This window comes from Pseudophryne corroboree, chromosome 1, assembly GCF_028390025.1.
Source record: "Pseudophryne corroboree isolate aPseCor3 chromosome 1, aPseCor3.hap2, whole genome shotgun sequence".
NCBI lineage: Eukaryota > Metazoa > Chordata > Amphibia > Anura > Myobatrachidae > Pseudophryne > Pseudophryne corroboree.
The window spans coordinates 246,536,674-246,561,333 of record NC_086444.1 but is presented as its reverse complement, the minus strand read 5'-3'; the positions used below and the strand labels follow the sequence as shown (position 1 = coordinate 246,561,333).

At 43.9% G+C, this 24,660-nt stretch overlaps 1 protein-coding gene across 2 annotated transcripts in view; it reads left to right on the top strand.

Moving 5' to 3' along the window:
• The window catches only part of DTWD2 (DTW domain containing 2), a 686,623-nt gene extending 684,056 nt beyond the window's left edge, over positions 1–2,567 (top strand). For both annotated transcript variants that reach the window (XM_063964177.1, XM_063964178.1), the window contains exon 7: positions 1,845–2,567. In XM_063964177.1, coding sequence (XP_063820247.1) covers positions 1,845–2,015 — 171 coding nt within the window. In that variant the 3' untranslated portion in view covers positions 2,016–2,567. The remainder of the gene's footprint in view (positions 1–1,844) is intronic.
• Positions 2,568–24,660: the final 22,093 nt, after the last annotated feature.

Sequence of the window (24,660 nt, the reverse complement as noted above, 5' to 3'; positions counted from 1 at the left end):
CAAGCAGCGACGAGTAACTCTTCAAGTACGTAAGCATTGCCGCTGTGCGATGCTTTTGTACTTGTGTGTGTGTGGGGGGGCAAACCGGTCTGACATGCGGGACGGACTAGCTCTGTGCTGAGTGTCCCCCCCGCATGTCAGTGTAAGTGATCATAGCTGTGCTAAATTTAGCACAGCTACGATCAGGTTGGAATGACCCCCTATAATCCTACAAAACCCCTGACTTGTACCTAGAAGAATTGATGCTGTTTTGAAGGCAAAGGGTGGTCACATCAAATATTTTTTAAAGCATTCTTACTTTGCAGCATTTTTCCATAACTGCCTAAAACTTTTGCACGGTATTGTATAACTCAGCCATGCCCCATCTACCTACTCTCTCACATACATATACCCCAGTCACCTCTCTTTCACAGATATAGATACCCTAGCCCTGCCTCCCTGCTGCCAGAGTTCCCCAGTGTGCTAGTTGGTCTGGGGATCCTGCAGACATAATGTTGCCTTCTCTCTGACTTAAGTTAAACGTGATGTTTCCTTGAGATCCTATGTGTTTTTGTATCCTCCATGGCATGGCCATTGTGTTGAGGACATTTTTATACAGATATCCTCATTCGCAGCTGCAGAGATGATCCCCCTCTCTGTCCGACCCTGGGTCTGCAGTCCCCCCTTGATGGCCGCCCTGATGATAGCTTAAACATGTTTATATTTCTAGATTTAGCTTTAGCTCACCTAGAAGTACCCGAAGATCCTCTAGCATGGCACTACAAGATCAGCTTACCATCCAGCTACTAATACCATACATGCCGATCAGAGCAGTGATACACACATGTGGAAAGTTGCTCAAATCAATTTACTAGTCCACTTGCATGTACCTGTAGTGGACCAATAAATTGATTTTAAGCTTGCCATTTTTGTGTATGTATATAAGCTTTATGGAATGCTTTGTAATTCCTATATTACCAAAGCTTCTTTCATGGAAGGACAGGTGGTGTATTTAGGACATTTTCTTTCTTGCTAAAAATTGCCACACACTAATGTGTTTGCTATTTTAGTTAAATGCATTGGAAAAGAAAAAAAAACAATAGATGACTTGGAGTATTGACACCACCTGGTCACTATGGGACATGATGAGGTGAAAGAAGTACCAATTCCACTGAAGTCCATTAACTCGTCTCCCCTTTCTATCCATTTTTGTTGCCTTGTTTTGATGTCGAAATGCTGTGTAATGGATGATTCATAAAATGACCTGGGCATCTTCATCATTCATAGGTACATAGGTAAACATGGGTACATATGCTGCTATCATGTTATTAATCTATTATCACTGTGTGACTCCAAAAGGACCTTTATGCTTCATGTTAAGATCATCATTAGTCATGTGGGTAAAAGTAATCACAAGATGATCTCTGTCGGCCTATTTGTGGTGTCCATTTGGATGTACATGTACGCACCTTAATGATTATAGGAGGGATCAGGCTGCTGGCCCTCGGCTTATAAATCAGGATTATGTACAATTCTGACACCTACACGCGTGTAAAAACTGGACACTGATCTTCGCACTTGGGCCATGCAGCAGGATCACTCCTGCTGCGTTCTAACTGTTATACTGGCTGACCGTTACAAAATGTAGTAAATATGTATTTTATTCCTCTTAAGTATAATTGTAATATAGGTGCTGGTAGCAGGATCTGCGTAGAAAGATAAGGTAGTTGTGAGAAATCACAATAAGGCACCATGCCAGTAATAGACGAATGTGCGCACAGTTAGACAAAATAGGAATTTTGCAATCCGTCTTGATGTTGTATGCTATATCGATTTACTTCTTACTGTTATAATTTATTTGGCAGACAATCCTCCGCCCTCTGCAAGCACTGTGCTCATTCCAACTCCAGTACGGTGCTCAGATTCATCACAGCAAGGAACAGCTACTTAAAAGTGGCCAGTACAACAAACCTATGCCAAAGAATAAACGCAAGCTGAAGAAGATGGAGCTTCTGGTGAATAATGTTAAAATTTAGAACAATTTTTTCTTAACTACGGTTGTAAAGAAAAATAGATATTTTTTTTTATCTTGTTACCCATGAGCCAAACGTGACTGATGTTTATTAAAGTGAATGTATTGAATGGAGACATGACAATGCAACTGCAGATGTATACTCATACATCTATCCTGCTGCCGCACCAAACAGCCCTTCTTGGTACGCCAGGTCCTATAAGACTCTACTAACATTGCGCAAATTTTCGTGTCTTGTTTGCTGCAAATGCACGCAAAGTGACTAGGACTCACCAGGAGACTGTGCTGATTAATTTGATATGCAACACTTGTATATTGTGTGTGACTGAGTCTCTGAATCTGTATAAGAAGTGCTATGATGCAGTGTTCGTGGATTTTTTCCATGCCAGTTTCTTTTGTGCTTCATATACAGACTCATATAGTGTTCATTCTAGCACCCTGCACTTTTCAAAATCTGTGCAGTTCCTCTTTCCTGCCAAGGGTGTCGCTCTCTGCTGTGGTGCTTCTCAGCACACTCTGATCTGTTACTCCATGCTTTTATACAGACCTGTGTGTGCTGAGAAGCACCAGAGCAGAGAGCGACACCCCAGGCAGGAAAGAGGAACTGCACAGGATTTGAAAGGTGCAGGGTGCTAGAATGAACACTACTCATATACAGACTTGTATATCTGTGGTACACAGATATACAAGTGTCCAATATCAAATTAACCAGCACAGTCTCCTGGTGCATCCTAGGTGTATTTCGTTGTGAGTTGCACAGGACCTGTCGGCTTACTCACGCCAGGCATCTCCTGCTACATGGCATATTGAGGCTAGATGTAGGAGGACACATCTGTCGGGTGGTAGAATGTCCAAGATCATAGATTTCATTTTTGTTAATATTAAACACATGTAAACATAAACTCTCATGCAGTTCTGTTGGGGTTATCTTTCATAGTTATTGGTATTTTAGACTACTTATTTTATTAAGGGCTTTTGATAATTTTTCCATAATAGTTATGTAACTATAATAGTTATCTCGCACAGAATACCAACCCGTGATACTATAAAGCGAGAGAGAATAAATGGAGCATGACACACATATCTACAGTATAATAGAAGAGTTGGTTATTTTAGGAAACATTTTATTCATGTTCACATTATCCACCATTTTGTCTTAATGTCCTACTGTAGCTTACCTTCATATTTTTACATTGTACCGCATTTGTTGCCCTTTCCCTTTCTTTCCCAATCAACCTACAGTACAGTATGTTTCTGCTGCTCGTGTGATTGCAGTTTGGAACATTCAGCTGTATTTTGCACATGGAATATGGTATTTTGCGTTGGATGAATTTTGAATTATTTGTTTTATAATCAGAGTTGTGTTGTTTATGACTTTAAACATAAACCTTGTAAACAATAAAAACTTCACATTTGGAATTAATCAATTCAATTTGTTCATTTATTCAATAGTAATAAAGGTGAAATCACTGAATCCCTATTTATCTTCAGCAACTGTGTATATGAATAGTGTGTCCCATCTATTATTCCAGTTGATTGTAATGATAAATTCATAACTCAGGCCTGCAATGGAAAAATTGTCTGAAAACAATTAGCTGATTTTTGTAGGTTTTTGGGTGCGATTTAAAAATAATAATTATAGCCAGTGTTGCAAGTATGGTTGTATAGGCCAGTACTGCGTACCGTTAAGAAATCGGCAGCCGGTACGCAGTAACGCTGGCCTGACCACCTTGCAGCAGCTGTGTGTGAGGGGAGGAGAGATACCTGTCACCGGAGACCGGATTGAGGGACAGGAGAGGCACACGCTGCACTCTCCTCCCCTAACACACAGCAAGCGGCAGCAGAGCAGATCCTGGCGGAAGGCAGCATTCTGGGAGCATACATGTATCTGGCACTATTGGGGGGCATATATGTATCTGGAACTGCACTACTGGGGGCATATGTGTATCTCACTATTGGGGGCATATGTGTATATCGCACTGCACTACTGGGGACATATGTGTATCTAGCACAGCACTACTGGGGGCAAATGTGTATCTAGCACAGCACTACTGGGGGCAAATGTGTATCTGGCACTTTTTGGACATATGTGTATCTGGCACTGCACTACTGGAGTCATATGTGTATCTAGCACTATTGGGAGAATATGTGTATCTGGCACTGCACTGCTGGGGGCATATGTGTATCTGGCACTGCTGGGGGCATATGTGTATCTGGCACTGCGCTACTAGGGGCATATGTGTATCTGTGACTGCACTACTAGGGGCATATGTGTATCTGGCACTGCACTACTGGGGGCATATGTGTATCTGGCATTATTGGAGCATATGTGTATCTGGTCCCCCATATGTGTATCACGCCCCATGTGGTATGTGGCCACACCCATTTTTTGGTGCGCACACAGTACCACTAAGAATTTTTTTCTACTTTTACCACTGATTATATCAATTTGAGAACTTTTTTTTATAATATAATGTGATCAAGTTTTGAAGAACAAAGAGGGGTAATATGGGGAGTGGTGGTGTACAAGAAGAAAAGCACTTTGAGGAGAAAAGGTAAAGGCAGCATAAGAGCTTGTAAACGTGCAGAATACTGTTTTAAATGGGGTTTTTTACAAACACAGTATGTTTCAACCAGAATATGTATTTTATTTCCCCACATTATCACATTCACTTTGTGGAAAACTTTGTGTGATAGAGAAATTTGGTGGTCATATTTGAAGTCAGCATGCCGAAAACCATAATCATTCATGAAACTGCAGACAATTTTTAATGACCCCACTTTTGTAGGCCTGTGTAATCTAGGCCTAATTCATGTTTTTATGTAATTTCAATTGCAATTTTCTAGGCTGCTAATGTTAGCAAGTGAAGCTGCCGCTAAGAAAAGAGACGCCCACTGGAGCCATCACAAACTCATTTGCAATTGTGTACACATTCACAGCCTATACGCAAAAACGAGGAACATCGAAGTTAAGGGTAGGCCTATGGCAATGTAGACTGGACACAGCAGTAGTGATGCAGGCACCATGTTTTTACATGGCTCACAGCTGACAGCAGATACATACCCCGAAAATAGCTATCACACACCTGTGTTTCTCCAACCATTCCCCTTTAACACCTCCAATCGGTCACTTCCTGTCAATCGCTTCTCCATGAAATCCTCATTGTGAGCAGGATTGCAGTTACACCTTGACAATTACAGCACATGCACAGTCTGCTGATAATCGCTTAGATGTGTGAACATCATCCATTGAGTAAGCTAATAAAAAAAATGCAGTTTAACGTTTCGGGGGCAGTGAATTGGAAGCATGATTTTATCCAACATGAAAAGTTCAATTTGAGTATTAATAGTTACTAAAGATAAGAGTTATTTTAATTCAAATAGCATCCTAATACCTTCTCCCTCTGTAATAAATGTATGCCATTTAGACCATTCTCCTAACAAACAAGAGTTAGAGGAAGAATAAGATATGACCATAGTTTCTCTAACGTCCTAGTGGATGCTGGGAACTCCGTAAGGACCATGGGGAATAGCGGGCTCCGAAGGAGGCTGGGCACTCTAGAAAGATCTTAGACTACCTGGTGTGCACTGGCTCCTCCCACTATGACCCTCCAAGCCTCAGTTAGATTTCGTGCCCGGCCGAGGTTGGATGCACACTAGGGGCTCTCCTGAGCTCTTAGAAAGTTATAGTCTTAGAATTTGTTATTTTCAGTGAGACCTGCTGGCAACAGGCTCACTGCAGCAAGGGACTAAGGGGAGAAGAAGCGAACTCGCCTGCTTGCAGCCGGATTGGGCTTCTTAGGCTACTGGACACCATTAGCTCCAGAGGGATCGACCGCAGGCCCAGCCTTGATGTTCGGTCCCGGAGCCGCGCCGCCGTCCCCCTTACAGAGCCAGAAGTAAGAAGATGGTCCGGAAAATCGGCGGCATGAAGACTCTGTCTTCACCAAGGTAACGCACAGCACTGCAGCTGTGCGCCATTGCTCCTCTCACACACTTCACACTCCGGTCACTGAGGGTGCAGGGCGCTGGGGGGGGCGCCCTGAGGCAGCAATAAAAACACCTTGGCTGGCTAAAATACCTCAATATATGGCCCCAGGGGCTATATATGAGGTAAATACCCCTGCCAGAATTCCATAAAAAACGGGAGAATAGGCCGCGAAAAAGGGGCGGAGCCTATCTCCTCAGCACACTGGCGCCATTTTTCCCTCACAGCTCGGCTGGAAGGAAGCTCCCTGGCTCTTCCCTGCAATTCTACAGTACAGTAAGAGGGAAAAGAGAGGGGGGGCATTAAAATTGGCACTGTATACAGTATATTATATAAAAAGCAGCTATTAGGGACATAACTCAGTTAGTCCCTGTAGATATATAGCGCTCTGGTGTGTGCTGGCATACTCTTACTCTGTCCCCCCAAAGGGCTTTTGTGGGTCCTGTCCTCGTTTAGAGCATTCCCTGTGTGTCTGCGGTGTGTCTGTACGGCTGTGTCGACATGTTGAATGAGGAGGCTTATATGGTGACAGAACAGAGGCCGATATATGTGATGTCGCCCCCTGTGGGGCCGACACCAGAGTGGATGGATAGGTGAAAGGTATTAACCGACAGTGTCAACTCCTTACATAAAAGGGTGGATGACGTAACAGCTGTGGGACAGCCGGCTTCGCAGCCCGCGCCTGCCCAGGCGTCTCAAAGGCCATCAGGGGCTCAAAAACGCCCGCTCTCAGATGGCAGACACAGATGTCGACACGGAGTCTGACTCCAGTGTCGACAAGGTGGGGACATATACACAATCCACTAGGAACATCCGTGATGTGATCCCGGCAATAAAAAATGTGTTATACATTTCTGACTTTAACCCAAGCACCTCTAAAAATGGGTTTTAGGTTTGGGGAGAAAAAACAGGCAGTGTTTTGTTCCCCCATCAGATGAATAAATGAAGTGTGTGAAAGAGTGGGTTCCCCCGTTAAGAAACTGGTAATTTATAAAAAGTTACTGATGGCGTACCCTTTCCCGCCAGGTGGATAAGTTACGCTGGGAGATATCCCCTAGGGTGGATAAGGCGCTCACACGTTTGTCAAAAAAGGTGGCACTGCCGTCTTAGGATACGGCCACTTTAATAGGTACCTGTTGATAAAAAACAGGAGGCTATCCTGAAGTCTGTATTTACACACTCAGGTACTAGACTGAGACCTGCAGATAGTGCTGCTGCAGCGTGGTCGGTGACCCTGTCAAACAGGGATACTAGTTGGCAAACATAAAAACATATTAAAGACGTCGTCTTATATATGGGGGATGCACAGAGGGATATTTTGCCGGCTGGCATCCAAAATAAATGTAATGTCCATTCTGTCAGGAGGGTATTAGAGACCTGTCACTGGACAGGTGATGCTGACTTAAAAAGCGCATAGAGAGCCTTATAAGGGTGAGGAATTATTTGGGGATGGTCTCTGGGACCTCGTATCCACAGCAACTGCTGGGAAGAAATAATTTTACCTCAGGTTTCCTCACAGACAAAGGTACAGTCCTTTCGGCTTCAGAAAAGCAAGCGGGTCAAATGGCGCTTCCTTTCTGTACAGAGACAAGGGTAGAGGGAAAAAAGCTGCACCAGTCAGCCTGTTCCCAGAATCAAGATTCTTCCCCCGCCTCCTGTGAGGCCACACCATGACGCGGGTGCTCCACAGGTGTAGCCAGGTACGGTGGGGGGCCGTCTCAAAAATTTCAGCAATTAGTGGGCTCGCTCACAGGTGGATCCCTGTTTCTTTCAAGTAGTATTTCAGGGGTACAAGCTGGAATTCGAGATGTCTCCCCCCAGCCGTTTCCTAAAATATGCCTTGCTGACAACTCCCTCAGGCAGGGAGGCTGTGCTAGAGGCAATTAATAAGCGGTATTCCCAGCAGGTAATACTCAAGGTGCCCCTACTTCAACAAGGACGGGGTTACTATTCCACACGGGTTGGGGTACCGAAACCGCATGGTTCGGTGTGACCCATTTTATATTTAAAATCCTTGAACACAAAAATTCAAGTTCAAGATGGAATCGCTCAGGGCGGTTATTCCAAGCCTGGACGAGGGGGATTACATGGTATCCTGGGACATCAAGGATGCTTACCTGCATGTCCCCATTTACCATCCTCGCCAGGAGTACCTCAGATTTGTGGTACAGGATTACCATTACCAAGTCCAGACACTGCCGTTTGGACTGTACATGGCACCGAGGGTGTTTTATCAAGGTAATGGCCGAAATGTTGATACTCCTTAAAAAAAAGGGAGTTGTAATTATCCCGTACTTGGACAATCTTGTTATAAGGGCGAGGTCCAAGGAGCAGTTGGTAGTCGGGGTAGCACTATTTTGGAAAGTGCTACAACAGCATGGTTGGATTCTAAACAGTCCAAAGTCACAGCTGGTTCCTATGACACGTCTACTGTTCCTGGGGATGGTTCTGGACATAAACCAGAAATAGTGTTTCTCCCGGAGGAGAAAGCCAAGGAGTTGTCATCTCTAGTCAGAGACCTCCTGAAGCCAAAATAGGTAGCGGTGCATCATTGCACGCGAGTCCTGGGAAAAATGGTAGCTTCCTACGAAGCAATCCCATTAGGCAGGTTCCATACAAGAACTTTTCAGAGGGACCTGTTGGACAAGTGGTCCGGATCGCATCTTCCGATGCATAGGCTGATAACCCTGTCTCCAAGGACCAGGGTATCTCTACTGTGGTGGCTGCAGAGTGCCCATCTTCAAGAGGGCCGCAGGTTCGGCATACAGGACTAGGTCCTAGTGACCATGGATTCCAGCCTTTGAGGCTGGGAGGCAGTCACACAGGGAAGAAATTTCCAGGGACTTTGGTCAAGTCAGGTTATTTCCCTACACATAAATATTCTGGACCTGAGGGCCATTTACAATGCCCTGAGGCCGGCAAGGCCTCTGCTTCAAAACCAGCCGGTACTGATCCAATCAGACAACATCACGGCAGTCGCCCATGTAAACCAACAGGGCGGCACAAGAAGCAGGATGGCGATGGCAGAAGCCACAAGGATTCTCCGATAGGCGGAAAATCATGTGTTAGCACTGTCAGCAGTGTTCATTCCCGGAGTGGACAACTGGGAAGCAGATCTTCTCAACAGACACGACCTCCACCCGGGAGAATGGGGACTTCCTCCAGAAGTCTTCCAATAGGATTGTACACCATTGGGAAAGGCCACAGGTGGACATGATGGCGTCCCGCCTCAACAAAAAGCTATAAAAGATATTGCACCGGGTCAAGGGACCCTCAGGCGATAGCTATGGACGCTCTGGTAACACCGTGGGTGTACCAGTCGGTTTATGTGTTCTCCCCTCTGCCTCTCATACCAAAGGTACTGAGAATAATAAGAAGGCGAGGAGTAAGAACGATACTCGTGGATGGCCAAGAAGAGCTTGGTACCCGGAACTTCAAAAATTTATATCAGAGGACCCATGGCCTCTGCCACTCAGACAGGACCTGCGGCAGCAGGGGCCCTGTCTGTTCCAAGACTTACCGCGGCTGCGTTTGTCGGCATGGCGGTTGAACGCCGGATCCTGAAGGAAAAGGGCATTCCGGAGGAAGTCATTCCTACGCTTACTAAAGCCAGGAAAGAGGTTACAGCAACTCATTATCACCGCATATGGCGAAAATATGTTGCATGGTGTGAGGCCGAAAGGGCCCCAACAGAGGAATTTCAACTAGGTCGATTTCTGCATTTCCTGCAAGCAGGAGTGACTATGGGCCTTAAATTGGGTTCCATTAAGGTACAGATCTCGGCTCTGTCGATTTTCTTTCAAAAAGAACTAGCTTCAGTACCTGAAGTTCAGACATTTATAAAAGGAGTGCTGCAGAGTCAGCCCCCGTTTGTGCCTCCTATGGCACCTTGGGATCTCAACGTGGTGTTAAGTTTCTTAAAATCACATTGGTTTGAACCACTAAAAACCGTGGATCTGAAATATCTCACGTGGAAGGTGGTTATGTTATTGGCCTTGGCTTCTGCCAGGCGAGTATCAAAGTTGGCGGCTTTGTCTTGTAAAAGCCCTTATTTGATTTTCCATATGGATAGGGCAGAATTGAGGACTCGTCCCCAGTTTCTCCCAAAGGTGGTGTCAGCGTTTCACCTGAACCAGCCTATTGTGGTGCCTAGGCTACTAGGGACTTGGAGGACTCCAAGTTGCTAGACGTTGTCAGGGCACTGAAAATATATGTTTCCAGAACGGCTAGAGTCAGAAAATCTGACTCGCTGTTTATCCTATATGCACCTAACAAGCTGGGTGCTCCTGCTTCTAAGCAGACTATTGCTCGTTGGATTTGTAGTACAATTCAGCTTGCACATACTGTGGCAGGCCTGCCACAGCCAAAATCTGTCAATGCCCATTCCACAAGGAAGGTGGGCTCATCTTGGGCGGCTGCCCGAGGGGTCTCGGCTTTACAACTTTGCCGAGCAGCTACTTGGTCAGGGGCAAACACGTTTGCAAAATTCTACAAATTTGATACCCTGGCTGAGGAGGACCTGGAGTTCTCTCATTCAGTGCTGCAGAGTCATCCGCACTCTCCCGCCCGTTTGGGAGCTTTGGTATAATCCCCATGGTCCTTACGGAGTTCCCAGCATCCACTAGGACGTTAGAGAAAATAAGAATTTACTCACCGGTAATTCTATTTCTCGTAGTCCGTAGTGGATGCTGGGCGCCCATCCCAAGTGCGGTTTATCTGCAATACTTGTACATAGTTATTGTTAACTAAATCGGGTTATTGTTGAGCCATCTGTTGAGAGGCTCTATTGTTTCATACTGTTAACTGTGTTTCATATCACGAGTTGTACGGTGTGATTGGTGTGGCTGGTATGAGTCTTACCCGGGATTCAAAATCCTTCCTTATTGTGTACGCTCGTCCGGGCACAGTACCTAACTGAGGCTTGGAGGAGGGTCATAGTGGGAGGAGCCAGTGCACACCAGGTAGTCTAAGATCTTTCTAGAGTGCCCAGCCTCCTTCGGAGCCCGCTATTCCCCATGGTCCTTACGGAGTTCCTAGCATCCACTACGGACTACGAGAAATAGAATTACCGGTGAGTAAATTCTTATTTTCCATTTGGAAGCATAATGAATTTTAGTCATGATTTTAAAGATGGGGCAAGTGAGGATTTCCAATTCTGTGCAATAGCTGCCCTGGTAGCAATTAAAATGTGGCCTAAAAAATATTGGTCAGATTTAGGTACATCTCGGGGGTATTAATGATGAAGAGCCAATGTGGGTGATCAGAGCCGGCCCTAATCAATATGATGCCCTAGGCAAGATTTTGGCTTGTGCCCTCTAGCACCACTGCTAGTCCCGCCTCTGACCCTGCAACCCTTTCCCATCACCCCTCAGTCATAGCAGTCCTCATTTTGGTGCTCCTACCCCCTATATTTTAAATAGGAACAGTGCGCACATTCAGCGCGCAGCCCAAAAAGGGGCATGTTCTTTTGGTAATGGGCATGGCCACACAATAGTGCCCCCAATTCAAATTACACCACACCATATTTCTCTTTGTTCACATTAGACCACACAGTAGTGCCTCTTCTATACATTACGCCACACAATAAAGCACCTTATACACATAATCCCACACATTAGTAATGCCTTTCTACACATAATACCACACAGTAATGCCCCTTACACAAATGACACACATTATTAATGTCCTAATAAACATAATATGCCTTATACATTATACCAACCTTTATTAATGTCCTTATACACATATGACACACATAATGCCGCTTACACATATGTTGCACATTATTAATTCATTTATACATATGACACATATAATGCTCTTATACATATGCCAAACACTATTGCACAGCGAACCTACCCACACACAGCACTCACATGGCCGCTAACACTGTGCACTCACATGGCCGCTAACACTGTGACCACTTCCTCTGCTTGGATACAGATGTCTCAATTGTCTCAATATGCCATGCAGCTCCCGTCCAGCTCTGCTAACGTTGGCCGCCTTTTTTTGCAGAATATGCATCTCATTTTCATTGCTATGTGACTAGAATGTACAAGCAGCTTCTACTGATTAAAATGATATGTAGCAAGCCTATATTCTGTGTGCCACTGTGGCTGTATCTGGTCACGAAATGCTATGTTACAGTGATTTCCAGGAATACACTGTAATGTAGCATTTCATATGCAGAAACAGCCACAGTTACACACAGAATATAAGCATGCTGCATATCATTTTAATCAGCAGAATCTGCTTGTGCCCCATGGCATTCCATTGCCTAGTTTGCCTATGCCTAGGGCCGGCTCTGTGGGTGATTCCTGAATAGGAACCTTAAGAATTTTTTTACGACAAGGTGAATACTGTATCTCCTGGCAAAGCTGTTGTATCTCTGGACACACCCAAAATATATGATGGATATCTCCCCGTTGTGAACAGTTCTGCCAGCAATATTTTGACTGGGAAGGTCATAGTCTATAGTATGGAGGTTAGTGAAATATTTAACGTGCCACCTGTCTTAAACACACTAGCTACCCTGTGGCTAATACGCAAATAAGTAAACAATTCCCTAGGAGGCAGGTGATAATGCTTCTGGAGGTAGGAAAAGGGAGCATAGAGTTGTTACATAAAACATAAACTATTTTGAGAATGCTCAAAGTTTTCCATATGAAACCTGAAGGTCAGGGATCAAATGCAATAGGGCAGCTATGGATAAATTATGAGTGGGCAATACTATAGAGTTAGAGGACAATAAAATGTCATCCCAAGCTCTAAGGGAATCTAAAATAACTCTTGGAGAATAGGGAATAAACTTGTTTAGGAATCCATATTAGCTTAGATAATGGGATATATGAGACCGAGGCTTTCTCTAGATCGACCACGAGCGGATTGATATGGAAAACCAGCCCAGGAAATGTATGGAAACAGCCCTAATGGAGGTGTGGTCTGATGAGGGGGTGGGGTCTGTTGAGAGGACAGGATCTCTCCTCATAGGGCTTGATTGTACACATTTGCGGCATTCCTTGTGTCTTTTGCTGCAGTTGTGTCTAAGACCAGGGGCTGATTGGGAACTAAAAGTGGCCCCGTAAAATTTTGTAGAAGTGGCTTGACATGGGCAGCACAAAAGGTATAACATACCGTGTACCCATGGCAGCATCACTGGATGGAAGAGTTGCTGTACTCCAAAGATGGAATAAGAGAATGAATGGGGACAATGCAGTGTGTACTGAGGGGTTAATTCAGACCTGGTCGGTGCTGTGCGTTTTCGCACAGCAGGCGATCAGGTCTGAACTGCGCATGCACCGGCGCATGCCAAGCAGCCGACTGCTGCCTCAGCCCTGCGATCGCCTCTGCCTGATTGACAGGCAGGGGCGGGACGGCGGTGCTTGGCCGCCATTTAGGGGGCGCCTTCCAGGCAAAGCAGGCGTGCCCAGACTGTTGGGGGGGGCGGGCCGCTGCGGCTATGTGACATCACATGCAGCCGCTATGACCCTCACAACGATGAGTAACTCCTGCCAGCGCGCAGGAGCTGCGCTGGCAGGGAGCTACTCGTAAAGTACAAAAGCATCGTCGCTGTGCGATGCTTTGTACTTGTGTGTGTGTGTGTGCGAGGGGGGGGGGGGGGTCGGGCCTGTTATGCAGGGCGCCCCCCCCCCCCCTCCCCCACATGTCTGTGTGACTGATCGTAGATGGGCTAAATTTAGCACATCCACGATCAGTTCTGAATTAGGCCCTGAGTGCGGTAAGCTGCCTGTCATGTGGGGGGTTGGGCCACATGACAACACAAAACAGGCCCCACAGACATGTCAGCCTACCAGGATTCTTCCTGGGGAGCCCTATGGCCAATCCACCCCTGAGATTGACCCAAGGTTTAACTGCAGGAGGTAAGGTCCAGTCACTAATTGACACTACTAAGCATGCCGTATGGTAGAGTGTTACATTTAGACCAGCTAGAAGTTTAGATTGTTTTAACTGATAGTAAGCTACTCTTGGTATCATACCATGTATATGTCAAAATGTATTTATGTATCTAGACAAGATAGCATTTAGATACTAAATTAGGAGTGGTATGAAACAGATACATCAGTTTTGGTAAAACCATCATCTTAAAGGCTGCCAATCTACCCAGCCAGGAGACCTCAAAACCTAGCCAGCTTTCAAAGAGTTCAGTAATACGAGCTACTGTAGGCTTGTAAGTAATCTCTTCAAAATCTGACACATTATTTGGAATATTTATGCCTAAATAAATTATAGCTTCCAATTATGTTGTTGCTTTATAAATAAAGTGTATCTATTAAGAACGATTTGAATGTTTATCTACCTTAAACATGCAATCTAATTTATTACAAAGTGCTTTGTGTTTGAGTTTTTGGAGAAGTCTTTAAGATTGGTCTTTAGTTTGAGGAAAACGAGTCTAGTAATCTCATGTGATTGCTTATATGTAGTTAAATGTCAGCTAATATGGATTCACATTTTTCCTTGAATTTTCCTATGCTCTCTGATAACAAACAGCACATCCTTTGTATGGAATGAGAGCTGTAATGAAGACAGCCGCCCTGAAGTAGCTATAAATCCATTAATGAGACAACGCTCACAGTGAATCCTCCCACTTACATAAAGGGCATGTTGTTTTTCTATCCTGTTTTCCAAACGGAGGTAACATAAAAAAAATAAATGTATGGTTGGGTTTTTAAATTAAAGCAACATTGTGCCTTAGACATTACCTAAAAATATATTTATGTAAAAGTAACAAAAAGCTGTGTGATTAATTACTTGATATCATGATGTGTTGTTAAAAGAAAGATATACATTGGTGTGACGAAGGAACAAAATTAAGATATTGATGTTCCTACTGTAGGTGAATTCTGGTGAATTTATCCTACTGCAACTAATGACATTCATTATCCAATCAGGAGAATTTGTTTTAACTTAAAAGATTCAGATATGAGTTATGATTCTTCAGACAGGGAAAATTACCTGACACATGTCTTAAATGATCGGATAGATTTTACTGCTGTGTAGTCATGATCCAGAGATACATTTGCTCAAGCTGCTATAGACTAAAGCATTTTTTGGTTCTCTATACTAGACCTCAGCATTCTTTGGTTATCTATACTTGGCAGATGAAATAACACAGAATAAGTCATTTACACCCCTTTCAGACAGAAACTTAAATTACCGGGTGAAGCAGTTCTACCCGGTATTTTCTCCTACTCATCGACTATCTTTACCCATTTTTTCTCCTGCTGGTAAAGGCTCATCTCTATCTATGGGCACCAGCCCCAAGTAGTACGATGATTACTCCCTCGCTACTTACATCTTAGCTGTATTATGTTTTGGGAATTGTGGTGCTTTTTGTTACCTGTACTCTATTTTTGTTATTTACTGTAATGCTAAGTTTTGTCTCGCTGTACTGTCCTTTGTACAGCGCTGCAAAACACATGTGGCGCATTATAAATTTAATGTAATAATAATACCCGGTAATTTAATGGAAAAAAATGGGGGGGGTTTCTGTGTGAAAGGGTCAACCCAGATTGAAATTCCTGGGACTTCGACCCTGGAATTTACCAGGTTCGGAGACATGGGAATTTTGACCCGGTTTGACACTTTCACACAGACAAAAAACCTGCATTGATCTGCAAATTACCGGGTCGAAATTCTCGACCTGGTAATCTGCTTGTCTGTGTGAAAGGGGGGTCATGTTGCATCTTATAAATAAAATGTAATAATAATACCCGGTAATTTCATGAAAAAAAAAACGGGTTCTTTTTCTGTGTGAAAGGGTCAACCCGGATTGAAATTCCCGGGACTTCGACCCTGGAATTTACCAGGGTCAGAAGACACGGGAATTTCGATCCGGTTTGACACTTTCACACAGACAAAATACCCGCGTTGATCTGCAAGTTACCGGGTCGAAATTCTCAACCCGGTAATTTGCTTGTCTGTGTGAAAGGGGGGGTCATGCAGGTCCTGGCAAAACTACCCAGCACTGAAATGTGGGGTAATTGCCAGGACTTTCAGACTTTTCTGTCAAAGTGGCATTATACAGTATACTTACCCCCCCCCCCCCCCCTTTCACATAGAAAACCAAATTACCAGGTAAAGCACTTTTATATGGTAATTTGTGGATCAACACGGGCCTGTGTGAAATGCTCAACCCGGTAATTTGCTCTCCTGTGTGAAAGCAGGGTGTGGCTGGGACCGTCAAAATGACTCGGCGCTCAAATGCGGGTAAAAGCCAGGATTTTCACACTTTTCTGCATGAAAGTGGTATCAGATATGTTTAGTATGCCACTCATATATATTATACTTCATATTCTTATCTTTACGTAAGCCCTTTCTTCCAAGCAAATATTTACAGCTAACTGTTCAATACTAAAACATGGCTGAGATTAATGTTTACTTCTGCCAAATAAAGGGATAAACAAAACCTGAATAAGGGGATAAGCACACACAATTGATATCCATTTGTGCTTTGTCCCTACAGTGTAGCTGTCCTTTATTGTAGCAGGTGTTTATACTGTGATATCTTGCAGTTTGCATGAGCAGTTCTGTTTAAGGATTGCTATCTGTAGCCTATACACTATGTTCCACTGCATTATGTTTTAGTATATGCTTTTTTATTTCAACTTATGTTGCTGACTAAGAATTTGATGTTGGTTTAATTAGCTTCAACTCCGAGAAATTGCAATAGTGATTGTAAATACCCAATCTGTGTCATTAACTGTTACAATTATTATCTCTTTACAGATGGTGCTGAGATTTTTTTAAATGAGTTATTTTGTAACCTTCCTCAGTGTGCTTTTTAAGCTTTAACTAGTTTAACATTTTTATTAACTTTTGTTTAGCTTTCAGATCGTACTTGCTACAAATCTCTCCAATGCCATCCTTCTATTTTTCTACTATGCCTGTGAACTCAGGCATATAAAACACAGTTGTTATTCTCTTCTCTACGCACCTTACATTTAAGAATTCTAATATTATTAAGCATCTAGAGGGGTGCTGCCTTGTCCTGATCATGGGCCTATAGAATTCTCCATAGACTTTGTCAGCATTTCCACCTCTAATTTAGAGGAATAAAGACGAATCTGTACATAAGTTATAACCAGTTGTCAGAAATGCTGTTCCCTAAACTAAAAAAGGGCATATGCATCAAAACTTGCAGAGAGATAGAGTGGAGAGAAAGTACCAACCAATCAGCTCCTAACTCAGTTTACAAGCTGTGTTTGAAAAATTACAGTAAGGAACTGATTAGTTGGAATTTTGGAGCCTATTTACTAAACCTTGGAGAGAGAAAGTGGACATATATAAAGTACCAGCCAATCAGCTCGTAACTGTCATTTTTCAAACAGCCTGTAACATGGCAGTTAGGAGCTGATTGGCTGGGACTTTATCTCTCTCCACTGAATCTCCATCCAAGTCTTACCCCATCTCTGCATGCTTTTGATACATATGCCTCTTAGTGCCCTAAAATACAGAGTACCACAAAAAGAAGAGAAAGTGCGCTAGTGAATACCACAGATCTTCTCTGACAGAGAGGATCCGACACTGCACTATTCAATTTGCGGGCGTTTGACAGGTTTAGCCCGTTTTCGACAATGCCGATCCGACTTTGTCCCTGTCGGGATCTTCTCCATCAAAGATGCCACTGTTGTTCATATGACCAGAGCCGGATTAAGGGGGGGTTTCCGGGGGTAAGTACCCCGGGCCCCCCTGTCAGAAAAGGGCCCCCCGCCATGCGCCGGAGATCAGATCTCTAAATCGATCTGCTCCGCGGCACTGCACTTCCATGCATTGCGCTCCCCTCCCCACTGACAGGTGACAGCGAGCCCAGCCACCGGCGCAGCAGAGCTAAATGAGCTACGGCCAACCAATAGGATGAAGTAAAGCTGCAGCCTGCGGCTGTGTAGAGCGCTGTTCTCGCTCACAGCCGCCAGCCGCCCTGCACTCTCCCCGCCGCGGTCCGTCTGCTCTGCTCCCTCCGGCCTCAGTCAGCTGCCGCTCAGGGCTCCAGGCTCCCTCCTTCACACGCAGCGCTGCATATAGCTGTTGGCCTCGGTTATATACATTGCTGGCATAGGCCAGCAATGTATATACCGTACCACTGGTCACCAATGGTTATGCTTTTTTTTTTTTTTTTAGCCAGTAATGTATACATTGCTGGCACAGGCCAGCAATGTATATATTCCTTCTGTCACCACTTGCCACCAATGATCAATAAAGCAGTAATATATACATTGCTGACACAGGCCAGCAATGTTTATATTACTGGCACCACTGGCCACCAATGATCAATACAGCAATAGTCAGCCGCTCACTGCCACCAGGCGCCCGCTGCTCACCGTTGCCAGCCGCTCACCCGCAAAAAATGGCGGTCAGAGGGACCTCACCGCACCAAAGGCCTCCTTACCACCGCCGCTGCCCATGAGTGCCTCCGCCGACCGCAGTCAGGTAATGTTCCCCTGCTGTCACCCTCTCTCCCTGTCGTTACTGTCCCTGTCCCTACTGTCACTCTCTCTCTCCCTGTCGTCACTCTCTCTCTCCCTGTCGTCACTCTCTCTCCCTGTCGTCACTCTCTCTCCCTGTCGTCACTCTCTCTCCCTGTCCCTGCTGTCACTCTGGCTTTCCCTGCTGTCACAATTTCAGCTCATTCAGTGTGCTACAATGTGAATTTCGGCTCATTCAGTGTGCTATAATGTGAATTTCGGCTCATTCAGTGTGCTATAATGTGAATTTCGGCTCTCACAGTGTGCTATAATGTGAATTTCGGCTCTCTCAGTGCTACAATGTGAATTTCGGCTCATTCAGTGTGCTATATTGTGGATTTTGGCTCATTCAGTGTGCTATAATGTGAATTTTGGCTCATTCAGTGTGCTATAATGTGAGTTTCGGCTCATTCAGTGTGCTACAATGTGAATTTCGGCTCATTCAGTGTGCTATAATGTGAATTTCGGCTCATTCAGTGTGCTATAATGTGAATTTCGGCTCTCTCAGTGTGCTATAATGTGAATTTCGGCTCTCTCAGTGCTACAATGTGAATTTCGGCTCATTCAGTGTGCTATATTGTGGATTTTGGCTCATTCAGTGTGCTATAATGTGAATTTTGGCTCATTCAGTGTGCTACAATGTGAATTTCGGCTCATTCAGTGTGCTACAGGGTGAATTTCGGCTCATTCAGTGTGCTACAGGGTGAATTTCGGCTCATTCAGTGTGCTACAGGGTGAATTTCGGCTCATTCAGTGTGCTACAGGGTGAATTTCGGCTCATTTAGTGTGCTACAGGGTGAATTTCGGCTCATTCAGTGTGCTACAGGGTGAATTTCGGCTCATTCATTGTGCTACAGGGTGAATTTCGGCTCATTCAGTGTGCTACAGGGTGAATTTCGGCTCATTCAGTGTGCTACAAGGTGAATTTCGGCTCATTCAGTGTGCTACAAGGTGAATTTCGGCTCATTCAGTGTGCTATAATGTGAAAGGGGCACCAGTACTATATTGTATAAAGGGTTTACTACATGGGACACGCCCCTATTGGATGACCACGCCCCCTTTGGGTGACCACGCCCCCTTTTCTGGAGCGCGCCTTGACTTTTGCATACCCCCACTTCAAAATGTCCACTTCGACCACTGTATATATATATATAGTACTGTATATGCAAATATGTATGTATATATACACTATATATATATATATATATATATATATGTATATACAGTATATGTGTGTGTGTGTGTATATATATATATATATATATATAATAGATAATTTATCCAAACTTCCCGATACTCCCCTACTTCAAATGATACAGCGTGTATAATATATATATATATATATATATATATATAAAATTTACACCTTAGGGCCCCCCTGTCTTAAGTACCCCGGGCCCCCCGATGCCTTAATCCAGCTCTGCATATGACCACCAGCATCCAGAACTTCGGGAATTGGTATCACACTCGACACCTTAGTCACAGTTTCTGCAATCTTAGTAGAAATTACGATTGAGTAAATCAGAGCTGTGGACAGCCCAACCCAGTGAAAGGCCGCACAGCATGAAATCTACATTTTTTAATACTTATCAATGTAACATAATTATATGTAAAATATCTGCCAACCATGAATACATAATCGTTTATTTTAAGCTCCTGGCCATAAAATAATCTTACCATATTCTTTTTGAATGAATGAAGACCTTAATGATGCCATCATTTGACTCTATCCAGGTGACTTGGAATATTAGATATGGTGGTGTAAACAGCGGAAACTCTAGGACAGTGTTTCCCAACCACGGTCCTCAAGGCACACTAACAGTCCTGGTTTTAGTGATATCCAGGCTTGAACACAGGTGACTTAATTAGTACCTCCGTTATTTTGATGTAACCATCTGTGCTGAAGCCTGGATATCACTAAAACCTGCACTGTTGGTGTGCCTTGAGGACCGTGGTTGGGAATGCCTGCTCTAGGAGAAAAAGGGAGATGAAAGGGGAAGTTTAGAATGTTGACATGATCTACTGAACAAAAGTTTTGTTCGTACTTTTGTAACTGATACTGCAACTACTTGCAAACTGTGCCCAGCATAGTACATTTGCCCAGCTGTTTTAATTGGCAGTGACATAAGTCTGGAAGTCGTGTTCAATGAGCTGATTACCCCCCTAAGTCTATGTATTAGACTGGTTTGTCATACAAAAGAAAAGTCACATTTTTAATATATAATGGTTTACAGAAGGCCAGAGCCGGCCCTAACCAATATGATGCCCTAGGCAAGATTTAGGTTGGTGCCCGCTTGCACAGACGCTAGTTCCGCCTCTCACCCTGTACCCCTTTCCCAACACCATCACCCCTCATCCATAGCAGTCCTCAATTTGGTGCTCCTACCCCCTATATTTTAAATAGGAACAGTGTGCGCATTCGGTGCGCATCCCAAAAACGGTGCGTGTTCTTGCTGGGAAGGGGCATGGCCACACAATAATAGCCCCAGTTGAATTTACGCCACACAGTATTGCAACTTTATTCACAGTATATCATGCAATAGTGTCTCTTATTCACGTTACATCACACAGTAGTACCACGTTACTCCTAACAGTAGTGCCCCTTATTCACATTACACCACACCATATTGCTCTTTATTCACATTAGACCACACAGTAGTGCGCTTTCTATACGATATGCCACAAAGTACTGTAGTACACCTTATACACATAATGCCGCACATTAGTAATGACTTTGTACACATAATATATATAATACCACACAGTAATGCCCCTTACACATGACACACCTTATTAATGCATTTCGTGTGCAGATACAGCCGCAGTCACACACAGAATATAGGCATGCTGCATATCATTTGAATCAGCAGAAGCTGCTTGTGCCCCTAGGCATACCAGATGCCCTAGGCAATTGCCTAGTTTGCCTATACCTAGGGCCGGCTCAGCAGAAGGCCCCCTGGAATTCTCTACCCACCTCTACATTAGATGCTATAATGGCCGCATTTAAAGACCCACAAGCTGCTTGATAAATCATTTTGTAAGTAAAGGTGCAAATGGTAGGGATTTAGATAAGTTACCATAGCCCTGTTGACTGAAATCTATTAGCTTGGAAGAAAAACATCTTTTAGTTGGGGAACAAGCAGTAAAACTACAGTAGGACAAAATCCATCATGTCTATCTTTAAATGTTGCTCTTGGCTTCAGCTTGGGAAGGAGGTCTGCAGAAGCAATATTTTTTCCAAGGATGACATATATGTGGCAACCAGAAACAGAAAATGATGGTTCATTTTGATTTTCTTTGTCTAAGGTTTTACAAAATTGAGAAGTACCCCACCTGTTAAGTGAAAATTAAGTCAAATGAAAAGTACTCCTTGGGCTTCAAACAGTGTGCTAATGTGAAAAATTATTTCATGAGATCAATGTGCTTCCAACAAAGATAAACCAGATCTGCCACACTACATTTCAGCTTTCATTAACAAAAAAGTTTAGCTAGATATACAGAATTATATAGTACTGTACATATCAATCAGTGGGGAAAAAAATACAAAATTGGTAATCTGTTGTTCTTTAACTAAGAATGTGATAAGAATTAATTCCATTTTTTCAAATACAACATGTAAAATGCCAACAGAAAGTAGATACTGACCTACTGTAAACATGAGATACAATTGACAGGCTGAGGACTGAATAAGAATTCACAGAAGAAAATCGATATATGAAAAACTTTCCACTGAAATGTCAACTGAAAATACCATCTGTTATTTGTTTGTGCAATGTAGGAATAGGATGTAAACTAAACTTTTAATAACATTTTGACTTATTCACAATTAAATACAACTTCTTATTTTATTCCCGCTACATAACATGTTAGAAAAATAATCTGAAGTTAGATGAAATGAGCTGCAGGTGTGAGACAGGTAAATGGCCCTATTTGTAAGAGCTCAGTCTAGAAGAGAGAGCAACTCTGAAACAGTAGGAGCTAATGGCACTTTGAGAGGAAATAGGTAGCAGTCATCAAGAGGGCATTTTGAAAGAGGAGGTGATAATGTATGTCAGCACAAGCACTGTATGCGCTGCTATAAAGCTGAGGATCCCCCTAAGACATGGACAACTGGGGAGTCTGTGATATGATGTATAGTAACTGTAGTAGAGATGGTTATTGACATGGTCTAGCTTTAGGTGGCTTTGGAACTTCTAGATGGAGAAGACAGAAAAGAAGTTGGGTACACAGAATAAAAAGGAATAGAGTAGAGGTACAGTATGTATAGGCATTGTCTGCAAAGAGATCAAAGAAGTACATTTGTTCTTTGACAGAAGAGATCTAAAGAGAAAAAAGCAGAGTGCTAAGTACAGATCCATGGAGGACTCCACAATATAGACAGAATAGACTGTGTTCAGGGTAAGACGACAGTTGACTGAATTGAAAGCAGCAGAGATTTCAAGGTGGAGGATTTGTTAGAGGATACCCAGTGACTTAGCTGAGAGAAGAGCATTGAACTCATCAGTAAGGGCAGTCTCATTATAATGTAGTGGGTGAAAAAAATTGCAGTGGTTCAAGAAGTGAGTGAAGTAAAAGTAGGTACGGCAGTTGCACACAAATGACTCTACTTTGGAAGCAAAAGGGAGGACAGAAATGAGGTGGTAGCTGGAGAGAGAGGTACTGTACCTCTGGTTTCTTAAGGATAGGCGAGATGACGGAATCTTTTTGCTACAGCTAAGGTTATTTGTGAACCCGGACTATGACTGGACACTGGGTCTGGTCTTGAGAGTTGTGGACAAAACTGGGCAGTCTTAAGATACGATTTCCTCATGCAAACGTGGCAGTTGGCTATGGAACATAGTAGAGGAAGTGACCAGCTATTTGGCTACTGAAACACTGGTGGTGTGAACCTCCAGTCCAATAGGAAAGCTGGATGGTCACTGAGAACAAAAAGCCTATGAAGACTAGCAGTAGGAATGCTGGGAGTCACCAGCAAACAGATTTGCAAAAGGCTGGGTGGAACCAGCACGGCAGGTGTTTCAGATGCTGGTCAGAACCAGCAGAGTAGATTTGCAGGAGGATGGGCGGAACCAGCACAGAAGGTTTTTCAGATGCTGGACAGGACCAGCGAAGTAAATTTGCAGAAGGCTGGGCGGAATCAGTACAGCAGTTTTTCCAGATGTCGGGATTGGCTTTCCGACAAGGCAGGTTTTCCAGATGTCGAGATTGGCTTTTCGACAAGGCAGGTTATCCAAATGTCGGGATTGGCTTTCCGACAAGGCAGGTTTTCCAGATGTCTGGATTGGCTTTACAACAAGGCAGGTTTTCAGAATGCTGGACGGAACCAGCAAGGCAGATTTGTAGAATGCTGGATGAAGACAGCAATGCAGGTTTTCTGGAGTGCTGAACGGAACCAGCAAAGCAGGTTTGCTGTGAATGGGGATGAAGACAGTAATGCAGATTTTCTGAATGTTGGGTGGAACCAACAAGTTAGGTGTTCAGAATGCTGGACGGGACCAGCAAGGCATAGATACCGCGATGGAATGCAGAATAGTTTTTAGGTGCATTGGTATGGCACACCAGTGCACTTGGACACACAGTGATGGAAATAGCGGTATGGCCCTTTAATATCAGCAGGGGAGTCAGGTGGTGCTGTGATAGTAATAGCACTCTGTCTAATACAGCTGAAGATGCAGGCGCTCACTACAGACTGAGAGACAACAAGACACTTACAGCTGGCCAGTGCTGGGATTTGGAACGTATATCTCTTGCTCACTGCTGACTGGATAAGGGAATCACATGATGAGGAAGTTATTCCGGATTGGGCCCAGGAAGGTCAGCTGACCAGGAACTATTATGGCGACATCCATAGCTGGTTTTGGAGGAAACTCCGGTGTGGTGTAGTTTGCAGAGATAGACAGTAATGGCCGCAGGCCTGCGAGCACAGGGAGTTGTATCTGGTGACCACTGGACTTGTGGATACTGGCACGGAAGCATATAGTAGGACAGCATGAAGAGACTTGCTGAATTTAGCATTCACACTGAAGGTTAATCAACATAAGTGCAGCTCATTATCAAGTCTCAATTTCCAGGTAGAGAACTCAGCACTCAGGGAACTCATGGTACTGGTGAGCTGTTTATCCCAGCCAGCAGAAAACACAGGATACAGGACAGATGGCAGAGGTAAGTCATCAAATGAT